The sequence below is a fragment of the Schistocerca serialis genome, chromosome 7, assembly GCF_023864345.2.
Source record: "Schistocerca serialis cubense isolate TAMUIC-IGC-003099 chromosome 7, iqSchSeri2.2, whole genome shotgun sequence".
In the NCBI taxonomy this organism is placed as follows: domain Eukaryota; kingdom Metazoa; phylum Arthropoda; class Insecta; order Orthoptera; family Acrididae; genus Schistocerca; species Schistocerca serialis.
Window position 1 is genome coordinate 336,298,250 of NC_064644.1, and position 22,174 is coordinate 336,320,423.

Sequence of the window (22,174 nt, forward strand, 5' to 3'; positions counted from 1 at the left end):
AGTTACTTATATTATGGTCTGATTATGTCACTATTGCTGATAGTGATGTTTAAACTAATTACTGTAATGCAAAGCATTGCTGATATTCACTAAAAGTGTAATTGTTTCTAAAACTTTAATGTGAAGTGTCAGAAACATAGAAGTATTGGAACAGGTTATTTTTCACCAGTACTCACAAAATTAATGTAAACAGTGTTTGAAGAACTTTTTGAATGATGAACTAGCACAGTACACCAACAAAAATAATCAATTTTTGACAATATAATGTAACTGAATAGATAAAAACTCTTATCACCAATTGGCAGCAGGAGAACACATATAAAAAAAGGTTTTGCATATGTAAGCTTTTGATGCCAGTGGCTCCTTCTTCTGGCAAAAGGGTTGAAGGGAAAGGAGGAGGAGTGAAGAAGAAAGGGCTGGAGAGGTTTGGGAAAAGGGCTAGAGTTTGGAAAAGTCACCCAGAACTCTGGGTCAGGGGAGACTTACTGGACTGGATGAGAAGGAGAGACTGGTTGTTGGGACTGCACCAAACAATATTTGAAAACTTGAGAGATTGAAGGTGGAGGACAGGTTAATATGCAAGACAGAGATCACTGCTACTACACCATGCATCACTTAATAAGAGGGAAAAGCTAAGTGCATTTTATGTAAGACAGATGGGAAGGGGATAGTGAAAAATAAACAGATCAGCAAAAGAAAGATGCAGAAAAAGAAAATGGAGTGAAGAAACAAGTAGTTACTTCAAATAAATACTGAGATGGAAGACATTAACGCAAATTAAGGCCAGGCGGGTGGTGAGAAAGAAGGACATGTAGTGCTGATTCCACCTGCAGAGTTCTGAGAAATTTGTGTCAAGGGGTGACAGGCACTGAGGTCATGACTGTCATGTTGTAGAGCATGCTCTGCAACAGGATATAGTGTGTTGCCGGTGTACACCCTCTGCCTATGCCCGTTCATCCTAACTGATAACTTGGTGGTAGTCTTGCCAATGTTAAGAGGCCGAACAGTGTTTACAGAACAGCTGGTATATTGTGTCATTTCACAGGTGGCTCTCCTTTTGATAGTATATGTTTTGACAGTTACAGGACTGGTGTAGAAGGTAGTATGAGGGTACACAGGGCAGGTCTTGCAGCAGGAATGCTCAAAGCATAGGAACCACAGGGTAGGGAGATGGGTTCAGAAGCAGCATAGGGTCTGACAAAGCTGTTGCAGAGATTGGGAAGCCAATGAAAAGCTATTCTAGGTATGGTGGGTAAAATATCAGATGGAATGGGCCTCATTTCAGGGCATGATTTTAGGAAGTTATGGCCTTCTTGAAGTAGCTGATTAATACATTCAATACCAGGACAATATTGAGTGATGAGTGATGTGCTCTGAAGCTCGTTTCTTGAGGCATCAACAGTACCAGGATTGGGTGTGATGGCCCATGAAATCTGCTTTTGAACTAGATTGGTGGGAAAAATTACATTCAATGACGGCTGAGGGGTGAGAATGGTGGTCTATTGCCGTAAAGAGTCTGCATCTGAACAAATACTTTTGCCTCAAATGCCAAGGCCATATGGGAGGGAAAGTTTGACACGGACAGGATGGCAACTGTCAAAATGTGAGTACTATTGTTTGTTAGTAGGTTTAATGTGGACAGAAGTGTGTAGCTGGCCTTTGGTGGGGATGAGATCTACCTCAAGGAAAGTGGCATGGGGTTTGGAATAGGATCATGTGAAATTTAATTGGTAGAATGTATTTAGAGATTCCAGGAATTTTAGCAGGTCAGCCTAACCATGAGTCCACATGGAAAGATGTCATCAGTGTATCTAAACCAAACTGGGTCTGAAGGTTTACGGATCCCAGGTAAGTCCCATTCAAGCGACTCTTGAAAAGGTTGGCATAGGAAGGAGCCATCCTGGTTCCCATGGCTGTCTCCTGATCTGTTTGTATGTCTGCCCTCAAAGGTGAAGTAGTTGTTGGTAAGTGTAAACTTGATTAAGGTGAGCAGAAAGGATGTCATAGGTTTGGAGAAAGGATGTCATAGGTTTGGAATCAGGTGGGTGCTGACTGAGGAAAAGTTCAGCAGCAGACAGACCATGTTCATGGGAGATGTTGGTATAGAGGGAGGTGGCATCAGTGGGGACAAACAAGGTTGTGTGGTGGGAGAGGGAGGGGTATGGATTTCAGACAGTCCTAGAAATGGTTGATGTCTTCAATATAGGATTGAAGCCTTTGTACTATGGGTTGCAGGTGTTAATCTACTAAGGAAAACATATGTTTCATTGGTGCTTTGAAGAACATTTATTGAAACCTGCTCATCCCTTGGAGTTACTCCCAAAGGCACACTGAAAGTCCCACTTCCTGGATGTAATTCTATTCTACACCAGGCTCTTTTACAGTTTCAAATATAGCAATCTCTTGCACTTACCCAGCTAATCTGTGACGTATGCCTCATCTGCCAATTTCCAGTAGTGTTCTCTCCTTCTATACAATTCTGCAGTTATCTACCCCTCATTTTTCCTTGTATGGTATCATCTGCCAAGCCAACTTCAGACTGCAACATTATTCCAAACTTCACATCAAAAAACTATCCCACCTTCTCCTAAACTAGCTCAACAGTGCTTTTTCCCTTCTTGTCCCTCTGCAACTCCCTAAACAGCCACACCATCAGCCACCACACCTCTGATACAAACTGAGCTTGGCCAACCTGCTTAACATCACTCGGCCTTCAACGTGGTTTCCCAGACCAATAATAATTCCAAATCATAAGAACCAGTCACAGCAGTACAGTGTTCTCTCTCATCTAAAGCACTCTCCTCTTCTGAATTATCTCCATTATCCACAGGTCTCACTTTCAGCCCTAAATCTGCATTTAATCATGCTTTCCTTCACATGCAATGTCAGCTGGAAATATCACTTTGCAAACCAATCCCAAAACTTTTCCAAAAGCAAACCTGACATTGAACCCTGCCTTGAACAGTTCCAACCATGATCCCAACTTGATGCATCTCCACTACCTCAAAATCATCCCTTTCAAGCCTTCCCAGAATTCCTCGCATCCAGCATTGTTTCACAACCCTTCCTCAAGTCCTTACAACATGACCCTAACTTGTCTTCCGCAGAACTCCAGACTCTGCAGTCCATAAAAGCTGAAGATTCTACCATTATCCTCTCAGGAGCCAAAGAATCTACCACTGTGGTACTTGACCAACAAGAGTATGTTATTGGAGGTCTACATCAACTGTCTGACACCTTTCCATGCAGCATCTGCCATCAAGATCCAATCACTGTGATTGGCAATTCCTCCTGCATGGCAATTCCTCCTTAAAACCTCAGGCCCCTCACAAGAACTAACACCTCAATCCACAGAACTTTTTACCCCACCCAAATCACAAGCCCCCACCTTTTACCTTCTTCCTAAGATCCACAATCAATCATCCTGGCCATCCTACAGTTGCTGTCTTCAAAGCATCCACTGAATGTACATCTCCCTTAGCTGATCAACACCTGCAGTCCATAGTACAAAGACTTTCATCCTATGTTAAAGACACCAACCATTTCCTAGATTGTCTGAGATCTGTGCCCCTCCCTCTCCCACTACACACCTTGCTTGTCACCACTGATGCCATCTCCCTCTATACCAACAACCCCCCATGCATCATCTGTTTGCTGCTGAAAGTTTCCTCAGTCAGCACCCACCTGATTCCAAGTGTATGACATCCTAGCTGCTCACTTTAATCAGCTTAATACTTATCAAAAACTACATCACCTTTGAGTGGCAAACATACAAACAGATCACTGGTATGGTCATGAAAACCAGCATGGCTCCTCCCTATGCCAACCTTTTGATGAGTCACTTGGAGAGGGCTTGCTTGGGATCCATAAGCCTTCAGCCCCTGGTTTGGTTTAGATACATTGATGAAATTCCTGGAATCTCTAAATACATTCTCCCAATTAAATTTCACATGGTCATATTGCGAATCCCATGCCTCTTTCCTTGAGGTTGATCTCATCCTCATTCAAGGCCAGGTACATACTTTTGTCCATGTTAAACCTACTAACAAAGAACAGTACTTGCATTTTGACAGTTACTATCCTTTCAATGTCAAACATTCCTTCCATACAGTCTTGGCATTCGTGCCAAATGTATTTGGATGCAGATTCTTTACAGCAATACACCACCATTCTCAGCTCATCCTTCAATGGACTTAATTATCCCAACAGCCTAGTTCAAAAGCAAATTACCCAGGCCCCATTCTGTCTGATATTTTGCTTACCACACCTAGAATAGATTTTCATCGACCTCCCAATCTACACAATATCCTTGTCCGACCCAATTCTTCTTCAGCATCCATCTCCCTACCCTGTGGTTCCTATACCTGTGAGCGTACCTGCTGCAAGACTTGCCCTATGCACCCTCCTACCGCCATATATACTAGCCCTGAAACTGACAAAACATATACTGTCCAAGGGTGAGCTGCCTGTGAAACGACTCATCATATACCAGCTGTTAAGTAAACAACATTCAGCCCTTTACATCGGCATGACTACCACCAAGTTATTGGGATGAATGGGCATAGGCATAGGGTATGTACCAGCAAAACACAATATCCTGTTGCAGAGCATGCTCTACAACATGACAGTCATGACCTCAGTGTCCATTTCACCACATGTGCCATATGGACCCTTCCTCAGGACACCAGTTTCTCATAATTCTGTAGGTGGGAATTAGCACTACATTTCCTTGGTTCTAGCCATCATCTGGCCTTAATTTACAGTAATTTCTTCTTCCTCAGCTTTTCTGCACAGTAACTACTCCTTTCTTCACTCGTTTTCATTTTCTACATCTTTCATTTTCTGGCTTGTCTATTTTTCCCTGTCCCCCTCTCACCTCTATTATATACAGTGCACTTAGCTTTTCATTCTTATTAAGTTGTGCACATTGTTTTATCAGCAATCTCTGTCTTGCACATTAGCCTGTCTTCCACCTTAAAGCTACCATGTTTTCAAACCTTCTCTGGTGTAGCCCCCAACAATCAGTCTTTCCTTCTCATCCCGTCTAGTATGTCTCCCCTGACTAGGAGTTCTGGGTGACTTTTCCTAAGTCTACCCCTTTTCCTAAACCTCTCCAGCCCTTCTCCTTCACCCCTCTTCCTTCCCCTTCAACCCTTCAGCCAGAAGGAGCCACTGGCATTGAAAGCCTGTGTACACAGAACTTTTTTTATGTGTGTGTTCTCCTGCCATCACTTGACAATCAGACTTTTTATTTATCCAGTTATATTAAACTAGCACAGTAAATATAGTTGTAACAATTACTACCAAATCAATGCTGCAAATGGGCAAACTTTTCACTCAGAGCCCAAACTAACTTATTGTGTTTCATTGAAAGATAAGAAACCTTATAAAGAGAAAGAATTAACTAATATCAACACAAGGAAATGACAGGGTAAGTATGATATTCACAGAATTGATTTTTGTAAGGAATCATCTACAGAGATTACATTATCTTGACGCAGCTAAACAACAAAAATCATCCTGTTTATATTTTCTGTAGCCATCACAATAGAAGTGCAAAGGTCACAGAGTCTCGGGAAAAAATAAAAATCATAATGTGTCAACTGGACATTTGGGCCTCACTTAACTTCCACTTCTAAGTTTGGGATGGGAGAGCTTGAAATGTAGAATCCACAAGTTTTGTTAATGGGACCACTGAGTAGTTTCCCAAACTACCTAAATTCCTTTCTAGTGATGTTAATAGTACATTTAACACTTTAATATTTACTGATGACACAAGCATACAGATCAAGGGCCCAAATTTAATTGTACCAGACACAGCCAAGGTGATAACTGATCTATCTGCAACTGGTTCAAAGAGAATAGTTTGTCTTAATCTCATAAATATTCATGTTACGCAATTTCAAACTACTAAAAATTTCTTCCTGTATGCCACACAAACAACTAAATGTCATTAAGTCAGCTTTGTATCAAACTGGACCATATTTAAGAAGGAGATCATGAAATGGAAAGCACACTGAACAGACTTTTTTATTTGTATTATCTGGGGTTTGATTTTGTTTTAAATTGTTGTCAATCTGGACCTAAAGATGTTAAACAAAGAGATTTCATGTAAAAAGCAATAAACAACATCTACTTCAGGAAGCTGCAAATTCATTTTTATTACACTGGAATTGCAGGAAATCAGTTAATGTCAGGTTACAGGGATGGTGTGATCTAATTACAAATTTGCTCAGCTACTGATATAACTGTGTCTGCTTTCTTCATTGGTACACTTGTATCATCATCAAAGACTAGAGCGTTTGTTTTTTTTTTTTTTTTTTTTTTTAATTAATAATTTTGGTATGTCTTTGTTGTAAGTACCAAGCAAGGTGACACCTTGACTAGTGCACTGTACTTGCATAAGGGAGGACAGTAGATGAAATTCCAAACCAGTTTTTCAATGTTTCTCAGAATTTCTTAAGATGAATGGGAATGTTTTCTTGGAAAATGACATGACCAATTTCCTTCTCTACACTTCTCCAAAGCCAATTGTGTGGTGATTTTTTTTTTTTTTTTTTTAGGACAGATGTAGGGAAAATGCATTCTTGTACTCAAACATATATATCTCCAAAACTATTACAGCGAATATAGTAAAAGGGTTGGGTTGGGTTGTTTTGGGGGAGGAGACCAGACAGCGAGGTCATCGGTCTCGATAATAAGACTTGAGACTATTATGTACTCCATAATGCTTGCTACTCCATGCAATTTTTGTTTACAAATGCACATCAACATACAATTTATAAGGATTTGAATTTTTAATTACCATTGATTCTATAATGTACCTTTCCTTGTAAACTACTCAAGCAATCAAACTGGAATTTCACAGTTTACGTCAACATAAGAGGCTAACAAAATGTGTGGAATAGATTTTTGTTTAAGGTTGCACTGCTCTGAAATTAATTTTTCAGTTTTGTGCTGCCTGGGACTGCCCTACTTTTCTCAGAGAAACAATAACAGAAAAGTATTGCACAGGATTATTCACTGAGTAATTCTTAAGAACTATGCCAAATTTCAGCATGTTAGCTTTCATAGTTCCTGAGAATAGGTGCATTATAGCTCAAACAGTCAGTTTATGTCCATTCGCATTTAAAGTTTTTATTTCAATTTTTGACAACATTATTTTACCTGTAGTCACTAATGCTGCCTGTACCCATAATCTTTATTCTCTTTCTCATCTTCCTGTAGTAATATCTTGCCCTGTCTCCTTTGCCTAGCCAACTTTTGCATTTTTTCTTCTGCTGCCTGGGCTTTGCGCAGTCATGCTCCATTGATGCTTCTGAGTATCTTCAGTGTGAATGCACCTAGGTGGAAGCTTAGTCTCTGCAGGCACTTAATCCTACCTACATTTCCACTATAGAATACTAGACAGGCATCAGATGCAGATATCTTCACAACAATTGAGGACACAAATGCTGTTTTTGGACAAAACATCAAAATAAGGTGATTGTAGCTCCCATTTGTATTCCATGTTTTCCCATGTACACATTTTTTCATCAGTTCAGGATTGGCTAGGTACCTGAAAGTTGGTTTTATAACAACTAGAACAGCAAGTGGTAAACCATGTTTGTGGGTGTATATCTTTCCACTGGCCTCTGCCTGAAAATATTTACACCACAATATGACACAGAGGAAATGTTGAGAATTATCATCTGTGGAAAGTTTGTGAAAGAATATTGCCCACACGACTTGCTGTGTTGTCTTCACACTATGTAAGATACCCCTGATAGCTTTTGCATAATATATTTATTAAGTATGAATTTCCTTGTTTGTCAGTCTGTTATCGCCTCCCAGTGGGTTCTCATCTTCTAATTTCTTGCCTTTCATTCCTTTCTTCACTCTGAGAAGTCTACCACTCATTCGCTTTTGAACATGCCCCCCATGTTCCAGTTTTTCAATTTTTGTTTATGAGCCATAAGGATCGCTCTCTAAAATGGTCTTAAAGGCACTGAAATCTCCATCACCTAGATACTTTACATACCTAACACCATATTGTTCAACAGACCTTTGGAATATTAGTTTCATTCCAGTTGCTTCCATCTGACCACTTGACCACTGGTAGTTCTTGCTGTATACTTTCTTGTGTTCTTGCTGCCACATCTCTTCTTCACTGCCATCCATCATTGTTCTTTCTTGTGTCACACTGAGAGCAATATTTGCTCATTACTTGGGGGTCTAAGATTTTTCCTGTATCCACACTAATGACAGATGATACACCATATATGGCCCCTCTTCATCCAGGTTCCATCACAAGAGCCACACAGATCTGTCTTCACTACACAGTGTCCTCCTTCCCCTTCATTGTTTATATCTACAGCTTCCTCAACAGCTGCTATCATGTGCTCCTTGCACTCATCTTCAAGAACACTGAAGAGTGGTCTGTTGTAATCACCAAATCTAGTCACTGGTACAGGCATGTTGATTAAGCCACAAAACAAATTTGTGCCTTCTCTCCCAACACCTAAGCATCTCATGGCTTAATAAATCTTACTTTCACCTCATACATCTTCCCATTGAGAGCAGAAGTCTTGAACTGAACATCATATTGACAAACTTTACACAAAATATGTTCCCTACAATACCAGTTCTGTCAATGTCATCATACACTCTGAGGCCATTTCACCCACAATTACCACATGCACATTAATCATAAGGGCAAGTATTTCTTTCTAAGTCAGTTAACCTAAATACACTGAAAAAAGTCATTTTTGGCACCATACACAGCATCAACAATTCCTTCACTAATTTTCTTCTTCAACGAACTCAGTGACTTTGTCAAAAATTGTTTGTCACAACTAGGAGCAGAATCTTTAACAGTGTTATTTAAATTTCCTGTGTCTTTTACACATGAAATTCTACCTTTCCTCACTTTTTTGCATATGCATTCACTGTTATGGCCCATTTCAAGAAAAACAGGTTGATATATGCAAAACTAAAAGCTGAAATAAGTAGCATGTAGTATTCAAAAAAACCATGTCATAAACAAAGGAACAAGCAAAGGTGAACTTGCTCACAACTTTCTAGAATCATCTGCAGTTCGTTTTGATTGTGTGAACAAAAAATTAATGCACAAAAAATTTCTAGCGTAGAGAAAGTGTTGGTCACAGCATAGAAAGAGGAAGCGCGGCAGATGCAGGTGCCCAAACAACTTCTTTTAACACATATTTCTAGCCAGAATTTTATTATGAAACATTGCGATGCTAGTCTTAAAAAACCAATCTACTAAATTACGCAATTAAAAAAATCCAGTTTTTTTGAAATTTTGCCATACGTCTACCCTTAATGATCTAATTGTTGACAGAATGTTAAATCCTAATTTTCCTTCATTAATGTAAACCAAACATTTTGCTGAACCTTGTGGGGTGCCAAATTTCTTAGTTTCCAGGTGGGATGTCATTGCTATTTTAATATCTCAGTTTTTCAAGTAAATATTTATGATTTATCCACAGCATGTTAGGCTCTATGAATACTTGCACCAGTATGCAATATTTCGTGCCTCAAAATGACATATTTTGGATAAATACACTCAATTCTCAGTTATGGAATCATGTTCTGGGGAACAAGTGATGGGAATATTCAGTCTGCCATCACGGTACAGAAGAGAACTGTACGGGTAATAACAAATAGCAGCAATAGGGCCCAATGTACTGTTTTATTCCATGTGAATACATTTTCCAGACTGTAATGTGTGTAAGGAAAAATATTCATCTGTATACTACAAACATATCAATACATGACCATCAAAGTACATCCAGCCACTACTTAAACAGGTAAAACAAGTCCAAAACACAGAACAGTATGCTATATAATGGCCTAAAACTGCACAACAGACTGCCACAGGAAATAAAAGATGTAAATGAACTTCAGATCTTCAGCCAAAAGCTAAAAACAAATTTATTAAGCAAAAGTTGTTACAAGGTAAATGAGAATTTAGAATAACTGTATATAGCTATTTAGTAGACACAAATACCACATAGGCCTATATAAAGTGACAGCATATGGCATAATTATAAATATTATAGGAACTGACCTGTAAAAATTGTAAGAATTGACTTGTAAACATTGTAAGAACCCATGTATGTTTTAGTTCATAAGACACAATTGATGACATCCATACAATTTGTATTGTTATACGGATAAATAAACATATCAATCAATCAGAAACAAAGTTAGAAAAATACCAACAAGTGTAAGATCAAATATAGTTTTCTCGCTAAAGCATCTTGAAGTCTACCCAAACAAGTATGGCATACTTAAAAATTATAATAAATTTTATATTACTGTTATTATTTACAAGAAGCTTACAAAGTATTGTTAAACATAGAGATATAAACTATACACACTTAAGATGCACACATACATAAAAGTATTTGATCAAGTAAAAAATATATTGCAAATCACTGCTCTCACAGTATTCTTTCTCTCTGTCTCTCTCTTTTCTTTACATGGCATCATCAAACAGGTTATTTGTGAATAACCACCACATTAACGACACGAAATAAATAAATCAAGTTATAATTAGACAGTAGTAAACAAACACACAAGTCCACATATACAGGATGCTGCGGACTACTGTAACAGCCCTTTTCTTGAAAACAAAGATTTAAAGATTTTTTGGGTAAATACATTTTTAGTAAAAAGCACTTTCATTAAAACAATAAGGTAGATTTGAATGGTGAGCTTTCCACTGCCTAAGAGCCGTTTGAAAACAGAAAAAAAATGAACTCAGCTTCAGCATTTCAAATGGGTCACAGCACAGTGCATCTGCAAAGTCTCTCTGCAGCAATGAGCTCCGTATGTCTCGCCTTGCAGGGCACATAAGGTAGACTACACATTCATGTTGCTGTATAAGCTAGGGGCAAGGATTGACTGCTAGTGGCTGCATTTTTGTTGGTAGATGGGCTACAACATTATTAACATTAAAACGAAGAAATTAATTACAATTAAATGCACCATACTTATCAATATGACATTAAGGGCTGAAAATGTTTTCCTCCTTCTCAAAGGCATAGTTCAACATGTTTACATTTGCTTGTGAACACCTTTACCAATGTTTCACATGTAACTGGAAGCAGATAATCAATTATCACTGTCTTCAGTTCACCTACTGTTTTTTTGGTTATTTTGGTCCACAAATGTTTTAGCCACATCCCAAAGGAAGTAGCCGGGCAGAGAGAGACTCATTGAGCATGGGGCTAGAAACCTTTCATAATTATTCTGTCTCCAAAGGTTTCATTTAAAAGTCATAGGGACTGGTTTGCCGTATGAGAAGTAGGATTGTCTTGTTGGAAAAATGAATGATTGATCTCATTTTTATTCAGCACAGCAATAAATGGATAAATTATTTGGGAACAATAGACATCAGAAGTGATGGTAGTACCCAAAAAGATCCATGTCATGATCCACACTCACATTATGGCAATCCACACCTGATTTTGTCTGTGTGCAATGGCATTTCTCTTAAGGCATGTTGATTTTCTGATGACCAAATTTTTTGACTTTTGGGAATTAATGTACCCAGGTACGTGAAACCAACCATATCACTGAAAAAGATTTGATGTAAAACACTATCTCCTTGTCAGTCAACAAATTACTGAAACCAATTACAGTACCTTTTCATTTTGCATGGTCTATACAATGTAATTGTTACTCAGCAGTAATTTTTATACGGATACATCTCCACCTTTTTGGTTGTGACCTTAAGTGCTGTTGTAGGGAGACATTAGCCTCTTGCAATAATCTCCTCATTGATTTTATTGGCCTCCACATCATGAAGTCTGAAATGTCATCAAGCTTCCATTCCACTAAAATTATGGGCCTATCAGTTCATGGTGAATCATGAACTGAACCTGTTGTCTGGAATTTGCTATTTAAATCACATAGAGGGTCACAATGTGGACACCTCATATGCTCTGTAAAGTTTCCTCCTGCCTCTGTAAAGTTTCCTTCTGCACGGAAAACCTCTTCCACTAAAAACACTCTCTCTGCAAGAGTAAGCATTCTCACTGCATTCAGCTCACACAAGAACTGGACAACAAAACTAACAGCTGCAATGCACATGCAACAGAACTACTGCCACCCTACCACTGCAGATCCATGGAACACATGCAGGCAATACTTGAATGTTCTGGCAACCTTATGTGCTCCACAAGGTGAGAGACACTAGGCTCGCAATTACAGAGAGACTTTGTGGACGCATTGTATAAAATTAGTACAACTGAATGGAGCACTAATAAAACTGTTCATCAATTTTTTTTTAAATTTTGCTCTGATTTGTTTATATCATCAAAAAACTCTTTCAGTCACTGTAGTAAATAAGTAAAACAGAAAGTGAAATAAGACAGAGCAAAAGATAAGAAAATAAACCCAAAATGAAAAGTGCTATTGATACATTAGAAATACGTATTGACTAACTGAAAATTTGTGTACAGTATCAAAGGAAAAGAGTGGATTAATTTGAAAATGTAGATGCATACTATAAAAAGACAAAGCATTATAAAAGACTGTCTTGATCTTTATACACTGCTTGCAAATTCAGAGGTGTTGATTACATTTAGCATACTGCACACATAGTTTCTAGTTTCATTTGTATGGGACAGTGACTCGAATATGCCATAGATTGTGTGTACACATATCAGTCAATAGAAGTCCATTCTTAAATTAAGCTAGCTGAATTGTCTTATGAAAATTACAGATATTATTGCTCATCGTCTCCAAGTAGCTAAAACATTTGGAGCTGATTTCACTCTTCAAGTCTCACAGAATGATATTGTGGAACAACAGGTTGAAAATATACATTCCATGCTAAATGAAGCACCTGACATAAGCATCGATTGCTGTGGGCTCGAAGAAACTGTTAAGTTATGTTTGCAGGTATGTCCAACAATCACTTCACTACTTTGCATGAGAAGTAATTTATGTATTAATATCACAGATAAATGCCTACATTTACATATTACTTCATTCCAATAGATATATAAATCAGTGTGATAAAACACTAAACATGCATTATAATGATTGCTCTAATAAACAGGCAACTCGTTCTGGAGGCAAACTGGTTGTTGTTGGCTTAGCTGGACGTGAAATGACCCTTGAACTTGGGAAAGGTATATTCCGTGAAGTTGATGTTCGTGGTGTTTTTCGTTTCTGCAATGTGTAAGTATCCCAGTAAATGGAGATTCTAACATAAATAATATCATCTGATTGTTTTTGATAGTAATTAACATAAGCATTTAAACTTATTAAGATATAGAATGGCTGGCAGTACTTACGTCCAGTAAGTGACAGTCCAGCACAGTTGCTAAACACACCTTGAAGAATATGGGGGAAGGGGGAGTAGTGGGGGTTTGGGGCGAGGGACGTAGAGCGATAGATTGGAAGGGCTAGGAATGAGAAAAGTCACTCAGTCCCAAAAGTTTATCCTGAAGTCTTGTCTCACTGATCTACCTGTCATCCCCAACCTTCCTGAAGATAAAAACTGACCAGCCAGTCTACCTCTTTTACAGTTTTTGCAATTAATACAATATATACATTTAGTTAAAGATAAATTCAATCTATAAAAAATCATTCATTTCTGCTCATAATATGTAACAGATAAAAAATGGATAATTAAGTATATACACATGCAGCTAGAATAACCAAAAATTTTTTAATTAAATAGATAATTATGCATCTACATCAAATAAAGATATGAAAATCCCTACTTACCAGGTGATTGCTGTTAATAGACAGCATCATAGATGATCATGACTAACAACATTTTGGAATACAGGAGTTCTTAACTTACAAAAGGGATCTCTTAAAGGGTGACAGAATTAAATTTTAGAAAATCCTAACTAAGATATACAGAGCAAAAGACATAGGTGCTCTAGTTCCTGATCTGTCTTCACTAGCCATCAGCAGTAGCAGTATATAGGTTATATAGAGAATTTAGTTCAGTCATTTCCTTACATCCTTCAGTGTAGAAGTGGAATGTAACTGTTTACTTTTCTGTGTTGAGTAGCAGTTATTAACTTTTTAAGCTGCTTGCATATCTTACGACCTTTAGCACCACTGCCTTTGAAGTATAGTTTCACATTATCATAAATACCACTGTCACCTGATTCAGTTTAGAATTTGTGACTGCTGAAGGTATTCAGTAGAGCTCTAGTCGCTGACCAGTGAGCAGTAGCCATCAGTCTATTCTGTTTCTTAGTCAGTCTCTTACAGTTTTGATTAGTAGATTTTCACATGATATTCTATAGTTAGGCATAGTAGGAAATGTAATTGGACTGTGTTTATCAAGTGTGGACACAAGGGGAATTGGTAGCTGTTTTGAAACACGAGAAGCTGAATTGACCACAGTTGGCAAGCTGCCCTGGGCTGCAAGGACATTGGGGCAAAATAAACCCAATGTCAACATTTCTTCTGATGCATATGACCTGACCTGTTCATCCTCACAAAGAGTGAGCAGTGGATAGTGGTAGGGTCACATATCTCTTCATGGAAGCTGAATTTTTGTATCATTCACAAATCATCCCATTATGCCTTAGCAACAATCATGAGGTGCTGGGTAATGTTGACAGCACATCTGAGGTACAACAAGATGACTCTTCTATAGGATCACTGGCTGATTTTCTTGCCAAGTCTAGCTGAGAACTGAGGGTGGGTATGTTCTCTTTCACTACTTTCCCGCAAATTAAAACTGTGTATCAGATTGGGACTCAGACCTGGGGCCTTACCTTTCATGGACAATGATCCTATCATTTGAGGTATCCAGGCTCAAATCACAATCCATTCTCACAAATTTACCTCTGCCAGTACCTACCTCCACTTCAAACATTACAGAGGCTCTCCTGTATACCTTGCTGGCCTAGAACTCCGGGAAGAAAGTATATTGAATTTTATGAAGAAACAGATTAGCTCACCTACAGGATTGTTTCCAGAATGAATCTTTCACCCTACAGAGGAGTGTGCAGCGTTGTGAAACTGTCTCACATACTGGGTACCAAATCAGGATTATAATCCGCAATCTCAACCCATGGGCAAAACTCTACCTTCCAAACTATTGTGACATATGGTGTAAGTGTGCATGTGTTGTGCTGTACAAGTTCAGAAAGATTACAATAAAATTAGTTAGTTATTATTAATGTAGCATGAGGTTTTATTTAATCACTGCTTTTCCTGGCTAATGAACGTTATTTTGTTAAAGAAATCTCCACCTGGGAATGTGTAGCAATGTTGTCTTCAAGCAATGTAAATGTCACTAAGTTCATTCACAAAAATAATCATATATAACCAGCAAACAAGCTAAATATATGATAAGTAATCTGAACTAAACAAGATTAATGATTTTTAGTAATTTCAGTGCCATTATTTAAAAGGCTCTTTGCTAGTTGCAGATCATTTATCAAAATTAATGCTACTGTTATCTCGATGTGGCAACACTTTTCTTTCAATAAAATTAACAGTTTTGTCACACAATACCACACTTACATGATACTAATGTATTTTCCTGTCAAATTATTTCATAAAAGTTGTTACGAAATACATACATCAGCAGATAAGCATTTATGTCATTACAAAGCACTTTACATTCATAGACGTTCAATGTATTCAAAGTTTAACTGGAATTTATTACCTCGGAGTGGGTCCTCAGCCACCAGTACACATATGATTGCAATTATAACCAACAACATTTAAGTCTGCATAGAAAATCAATTTAAAACTAAGAAGGCGGCTAACATAAGACAATCACTTATCAATTCTGCTTCAGGCTGTGTTTAAGTCATAATAAATAACATGTATTAAATATTTTCCCACCTTCACTATACACGTTAACATTTGAAAATATTTCTCTATGTTAAAAGACACAATATTCACCATTTACCAATAAACTGCACTGTAGATCAATAATGGTAATGGCTGCACTCTTTGGTAGCTGGGTAGAAAACTTAACATTTACATTGGAAAAGAATTACAATGAAATTAAACTCCAAATGAAGAAGAGTCATTCAGTAACACATAAACCATATTTTCAAATATCGGTTAGCAACATAACAATATCTTAGTACAGTTTTTTACAGAACTCTGTGTTATGAGACATCAATCAGATCTTATGAGTACAATAGTTTGAACAAGAAGAAGAAGAAGAAGAAGAAGAAGAAGGATTTTTCTAAAATCATATATAACAAAAGATTAAGATTTTCATAATCTTTTTACATGAGTATTGTCTGAGATACAATTTTTTACAAGATATTAAATTATTCCATTGACAATAATTATCTATTATTTTATTAACAATGAAGTCATTTTTATTAGTATTACGAGAATAGGATCAAAGTTCAGTCACATTCCACATAGAGTGCTGTTGTGAATATTATTTTGAATAAAATATAGGCATGGATATTACACTATCCAGGAATAACTCACCAACCACACTCACAGTTTTATTTCTGCCAATGCCTCTCCTACATAATGGAAGTAGATCATGAGTTGAGCATGCATAGCACAGGCACTACTTCCAAATGGCAAGGTTCCAGATGTGAGTCCCAGTGCATTATGCAAGTAATTAAGTCACTGGGGGAAGTAGTTGACTGTGGAAGAAGGTCATGTCACTCACTATGTTCTTTGAGAGGTCTTGCCCAAGATGTGAAAGAGATTTCCTGGCAGTTATTGAAAGTTCCGGATGCAGCTAGCTGCAAATCATAGTTCATATCAGTACAAATGGCCCCTTCCACTGTGGCTGCTTTAGAAGTCTGAACTGGTGAAGAAAGTTCTCACAATTAGTCTCATTTATTACAGATAAGTAACCTGGCCCAGCTTCGCAAGGGTAACATTAACTATCTACAACCAGAAGACTTGACTTTGAGGTCCACAAATAAAGTTTATAAAGCAGCACTTCATAAGAGAATATCATCACTTTCATATTATAACTGATTCAAAGTATGCAGCGCATGCCAGGAAAGTTCTCTGGAGGCATGAATATTACATGTTTCATATTCAACTGGCGTTTAGAGTTACACCTCATAGCGTTGATGGGAGCACATCACGATCCAAGTAATATATTTACAACCAATTTAAATATTGTAGGCCAATCATATTATATGAGTGATTTAATATGTATTGGAGGCTGGCTGACACGGCACAAATTAAAAAAAATAACAAGAAACACGTATGAGTCACTTGTTTACCCATTTGTAGAATCTTAGAATACATTCTTAGCTCAAACATAATGAGGTATCTTGAACACAATGGCCAGCATGGCTTCCAAAAACATTGATCATGTGAAACCCAACTCACACTTTTCTTATGAAATATACTGAAAGCTCTGGAACAAGCCAGTCAAGTATGCAGTATTTCTTATTTTCTTAAAAGCATTTTACTCAGTAAAACACTTACACTTACTGTCAAAAGTATGTCAATACAGGGTACCAGGTGAAATATGTAACTGGGTTGAGGACTTTTTGGAAGGGAGAATGCAGCATGGATGGAGAGTCATCATTGGATGTGAAGCAGCTTCAGATGTGCCCCCAGGGAAGTGTGATGGGACCCTTGCTGTTCATGTTGTGTATTAATGACCTTGCAGACAATATTAATAGTAACTTCAGACTTTCTGCAGATGATGCAGTTGTCTATAATAAAATACTGTCTGAAAGTAGCTGCATAAATCATCAGTCAGATATGATTAGATTAGATTAGTTTTACTTACATTCCAATTGATCCGTAGTGAGGAGGTCCTCCAGGATGTAGAACATGTCAGAAAAACAACAATACATGACAAATATTTACAACTAAAACAAATAAGCTAATGTACCATTCCATAGGTCCCAAGTGGAATGATCGTCATTTTTTAATGAACACTATATGAAAGAGTCATTTCACAAATACTAATGCATTAAAAAAGATGCTGTGACTTACCAAACGAGAATGGTAGATAGACACAATAAAAAACACACAAGCACACACACAAATTTCAAGCTTTCACAACCCACAGTTGCTTCATCAGGAAAGAGGGAAGGAGAGGGAAAGACAAAAGGATGTGGGTTTTAAGGGAGAGGGTAAGGAGTCATTAGAATCCCGGGATTACTTTCACTTTAGCCTCATGTTACACTTCCCACCTTCTAATATCATGTCACGCTCACAACATCCCCACAATGACCCCATTAAGTTTTATTTACATTCCCTCCGCAAACATGCCTTTGCCCTAGCCAGATTACACTCCCATATTTTATTCACTCAGGCTTGTCTGACATTTGGTATTACCCCCAAAGACCTCAGACTTAAAGTTCCCATCTCTGGCTGTAACCCTTCTTTCCATCAGTCCCTATACCAGTTCCAAACTGAACGATCCAGCGCCCTCACCTGCCTAATCCTTCACCTACACATCAATTCAACCAATGAACACACCCGTCAACTCCTATCCCTAATCAAAGTCCTCAATCTTTCCTCTCCCACATCCACACCGGCTGTTCAGAGCATCCTCCTACAGGCCAACTGCAAATTAGAACAGCATGCTACCCTCCACCTCAAAAAACTATCCAATCTCCTGGTTTCCAACCTCCGGAAAGGCAACTCACTCACCCTCCACAACCTTTCCAACAAACCTCAACCTCCTCTCATTGCACACACACCCAGTCTCTCCCATCTAGCCGGCCGAAGTGGCCGTGCGGTTAAAGGCGCTGCAGTCTGGAACCGCAAGACCGCTACGGTCACTGGTTCGAATCCGGCCTCGGGCATGGATGTTTGTGATGTCCTTAGGTTAGTTAGGTTTAACTAGTTCTAAGTTCTAGGGGACTAATGACCTCAGCAGTTGAGTCCCATAGTGCTCAGAGCCATTTGAACCATTTTCTCCCATCTACTCAAGCTCCCACTTCCAGCTTCACTCCCCCCAAAATCTCAAAATTCTAGTCAACACAATCTGGAACCACAACACCCCAATTCAGTAGTTAACCTTTCCTCCAAACCTCTCCCCCAATCCGAAACCTCTGTCCTATCCAAAGGCCTCACCTTCAGCCCCACTCCGAGATTCAACCAAACAGCCCTCGTCAAAGATTTACTGTCCTACACTCGTAGTCTCTGCTGGAAATATCACTTTGCCACGAAGAAAAATAATCCTAATCCTACTCCTAATGATCCAACTCCCCAAGACACTATCCCAATTGAACCCTGCCTGGAACAGTTCTGTCCTCCATCACAGTGGGACCCATCTCCTCTTCCTCAAAATCACCCTCTCCAAACCTCCCAGGAATTTCTCACTTCCAGCCTTGCCTCTCAATCTTTCTTGAAAAACCTTAATCCTACTCCCACCATCACCACAGCTGAAGCCCAGGCTACCCGTGATCTGAAAGCTGACCGATCCATCGTCATTCTTCCGGCTGACAAGGGTTCCACAACCGTGGTATTTGATTGTCGGGAGTATGTGGCTGAGGGACTGCGTCAGCTTTCAGACAACACTACATACAAAGTATGCCAAGGTATTCCCATTCCTGATGTCCAGGCGGAGCTTCAAGGAATCCTCAGAACCTTAGGCTCCCTACAAAACCTTTCACCTGACTCCATCAACCTCCTGACCCCACCGACACCCCGCACAGCTACCTTCTACATACTTCCTAAAATTCACAAACCCAAACATCCCGGCTGCCCCATTGTAGCTGGTTACCAAGCCCCCACAGAACGTATCCATGCCTACGTAGATCGTCACCTTCAACCCATTCAATGCAGTCTCTCATCCTTCATCAAAGACACCAATCACTTTCTCAAATGCCTGGAATCCTTACCCCATCTGTTACCTCCAGAAACCATCCTTGTAACCATTGATGCCACTTCCCTATACACAAATATCCTGCACGGCCAGGGCCTCGCTGCGATGGAGCACTTCCTTTCATGCCAATCACCTGCCACCCTACCTAAAACCTCTTTCCTAATTACCTTAGCCAGCTTCATCCTGACTCACAACTTCTTCACTTTTAAAGACTAGACATACCAACAATTAAAGGGAACAGCCATGGGTACCAGGATGACCCCCTCGTGTGCCAACCTATTTATGGGTCGCTTAGAGGAAGCCTTCTTGGATACCCAGGCCTGCCAACCCAAAGTTTGGTACAGATTTATTGATGACATCTTCATGATCTGGACTCACAGTGAAGAAGAACTCCAGAATTTCCTCTCCAACCTCAACTCCTTTGGCTCCATCAGATTCACCTGGTCCTACTCCAAATCCCATGCCACTTTCCTTGACGTTGACCTCCATCTGTCCAATGGTCAGCTTCACACATCCATCCACATCAAACCCACCAACAAGCAACAGTACCTGAATTATGACAGCTGCCACCCATTCCATATCAAACGGTCCCTTCCCTACAGCCTAGGTCTTCATGGCAAATGAATCTACTCTAGTCTCGAATCCCTGAACCATTACACCAACAACCTGAAAACAGCTTTCGCATCCCGCAACTACCCTCCCAACCTCATACAGAAGCAAATAACCAGAGCCACTTCCTCATCCCCTCAAACCCATAACCTCCCACAGAAGAACCCTAAAAGTGCCCCACTTGTGACAGGATACTTTCCGGGACTGGATCAGACTCTGAATGTGGCTCTCCAGCAGGGATACAACTTCCTCAAATCCTGCCCTGAAATGAGATCCATCCTTCAAGAAATCCTCCCCACTCCACCAAGAGTGTCTTTCTGCCATCCGCCTAACCTTCGTAACCTCTTGGTTCATCCCTATGAAATCCTCAAACCACCTTCCCTACCCTCTGGCTCCTACCCTTGTAACCGCCCCCAGTGTAAAACCTGTCCCATGCACCCTCACACCACCACCTACTCCAGTCCTGTAACCCGGAAGGTGTACACGATCAAAGGCAGAGCCACGTGTGAAAGCACCCACGTGATTTACCAACTGACCTGCCTACACTGTGAAGCTTTCTATGTGGGAATGACCAGCAACAAACTGTCCATTCGCATGAACGGACACAGGCAGACAGTGTTTGTTGGTAATGAGGATCACCCTGTGGCACGGCCAGCACATCTTGGCACAGTGTTACACCGTCCGGGTTATCTGGATACTTCCCACTAACACCAACCTATCAGAACTCCGGAGATGGGAACTTGCCCTTCAATATATCCTCTCTTCCCATTACCCACCAGCCCTCAACCTCCACTAATTTCAAGTTGCCGCCCCTCGTACATCACTTGTCACTCAACAACATCTTTGCCTCTGTACTTCCGCCTCTACTGACATCTCTGCCAAAACTCTTTGCCTTTACATATGTCTGCTTGTGTCTGTATATGTGAGGATGGATATGTGTGTGTGTGCGAGTGTATAACTGTCCCATTTTCCCCCTAAGGTAAGTCTTTCCGCTCCCGGGATTGGAATGACTCCTTACCCTCTCCCATAAAACCCACATCCTTTCGTCTTTCCCTCTCCTTCCCTCTTTCCTGATGAAGCAACCGTGGGTTGCGAAAGCTTGATATTTGTGTCTGTGTTTGTGTGTCTTTTATTGTGTCTATCTACCAGCACTTTCCCGTTTGGTAAGTCACAGCATATTTTTTTAATCTCAATGGAATAGAAGGAGTTGGCCACCAATAAATCCTTTAGGCTTCTCTTAAACTGAATTTCATTGGTTGTTAAGCTTTTTATGGCTGCTGGCAAATTATTGAAAATGTGTGTTCCTGAATAATTCACACCTTTATGTACAAGACTAAGTGATTTTAAATCCTTGTAAAGATTATTCTTATTTCTAGTATTGATTTCAAAGTGGTGCAAAAATTGTTAATTTGTTTTAAATGTTGAGAAAAATAAAATTACACACTTCACTAAAGATGAAAACATAGTATCCTATGACTGTAATATCAATGAGTCACTGTTGGAAGTAGCCAACACATACAAATAACTGTGTGGAACACTTTGCTCAGTCATGGATAAAGCAGGTGGTAGTCTTCAGTTTATTGGTACAATACTGGGGAGGTTCAGTCACTCTACAAAGGAGATTGCTTACAAATCACTCATGTGACCATTTCTAAAATATTGCTCAAATGTGTGGGATCCTTACCAGATAGGACTAACAGGGGACATTGAATAAATACAGAGGAGGACACCACAAATGGTCATACATTTGTCTGATCCATAGGAGAGTGTCACTGAGATACTGAA

General features: G+C 39.3%; 1 protein-coding gene across 1 annotated transcript in view; it reads left to right on the top strand.

Annotated features, from left to right (window-relative positions):
- Positions 1-22,174, top strand: part of LOC126412372 (sorbitol dehydrogenase-like) — a 135,366-nt gene that overhangs the window by 104,047 nt on the left and 9,145 nt on the right. Inside the window, exons 6-7 of the mRNA XM_050081941.1 lie at positions 12,734-12,912; positions 13,073-13,194. Coding sequence (XP_049937898.1) covers positions 12,734-12,912; positions 13,073-13,194 — 301 coding nt within the window. The remainder of the gene's footprint in view (positions 1-12,733; positions 12,913-13,072; positions 13,195-22,174) is intronic.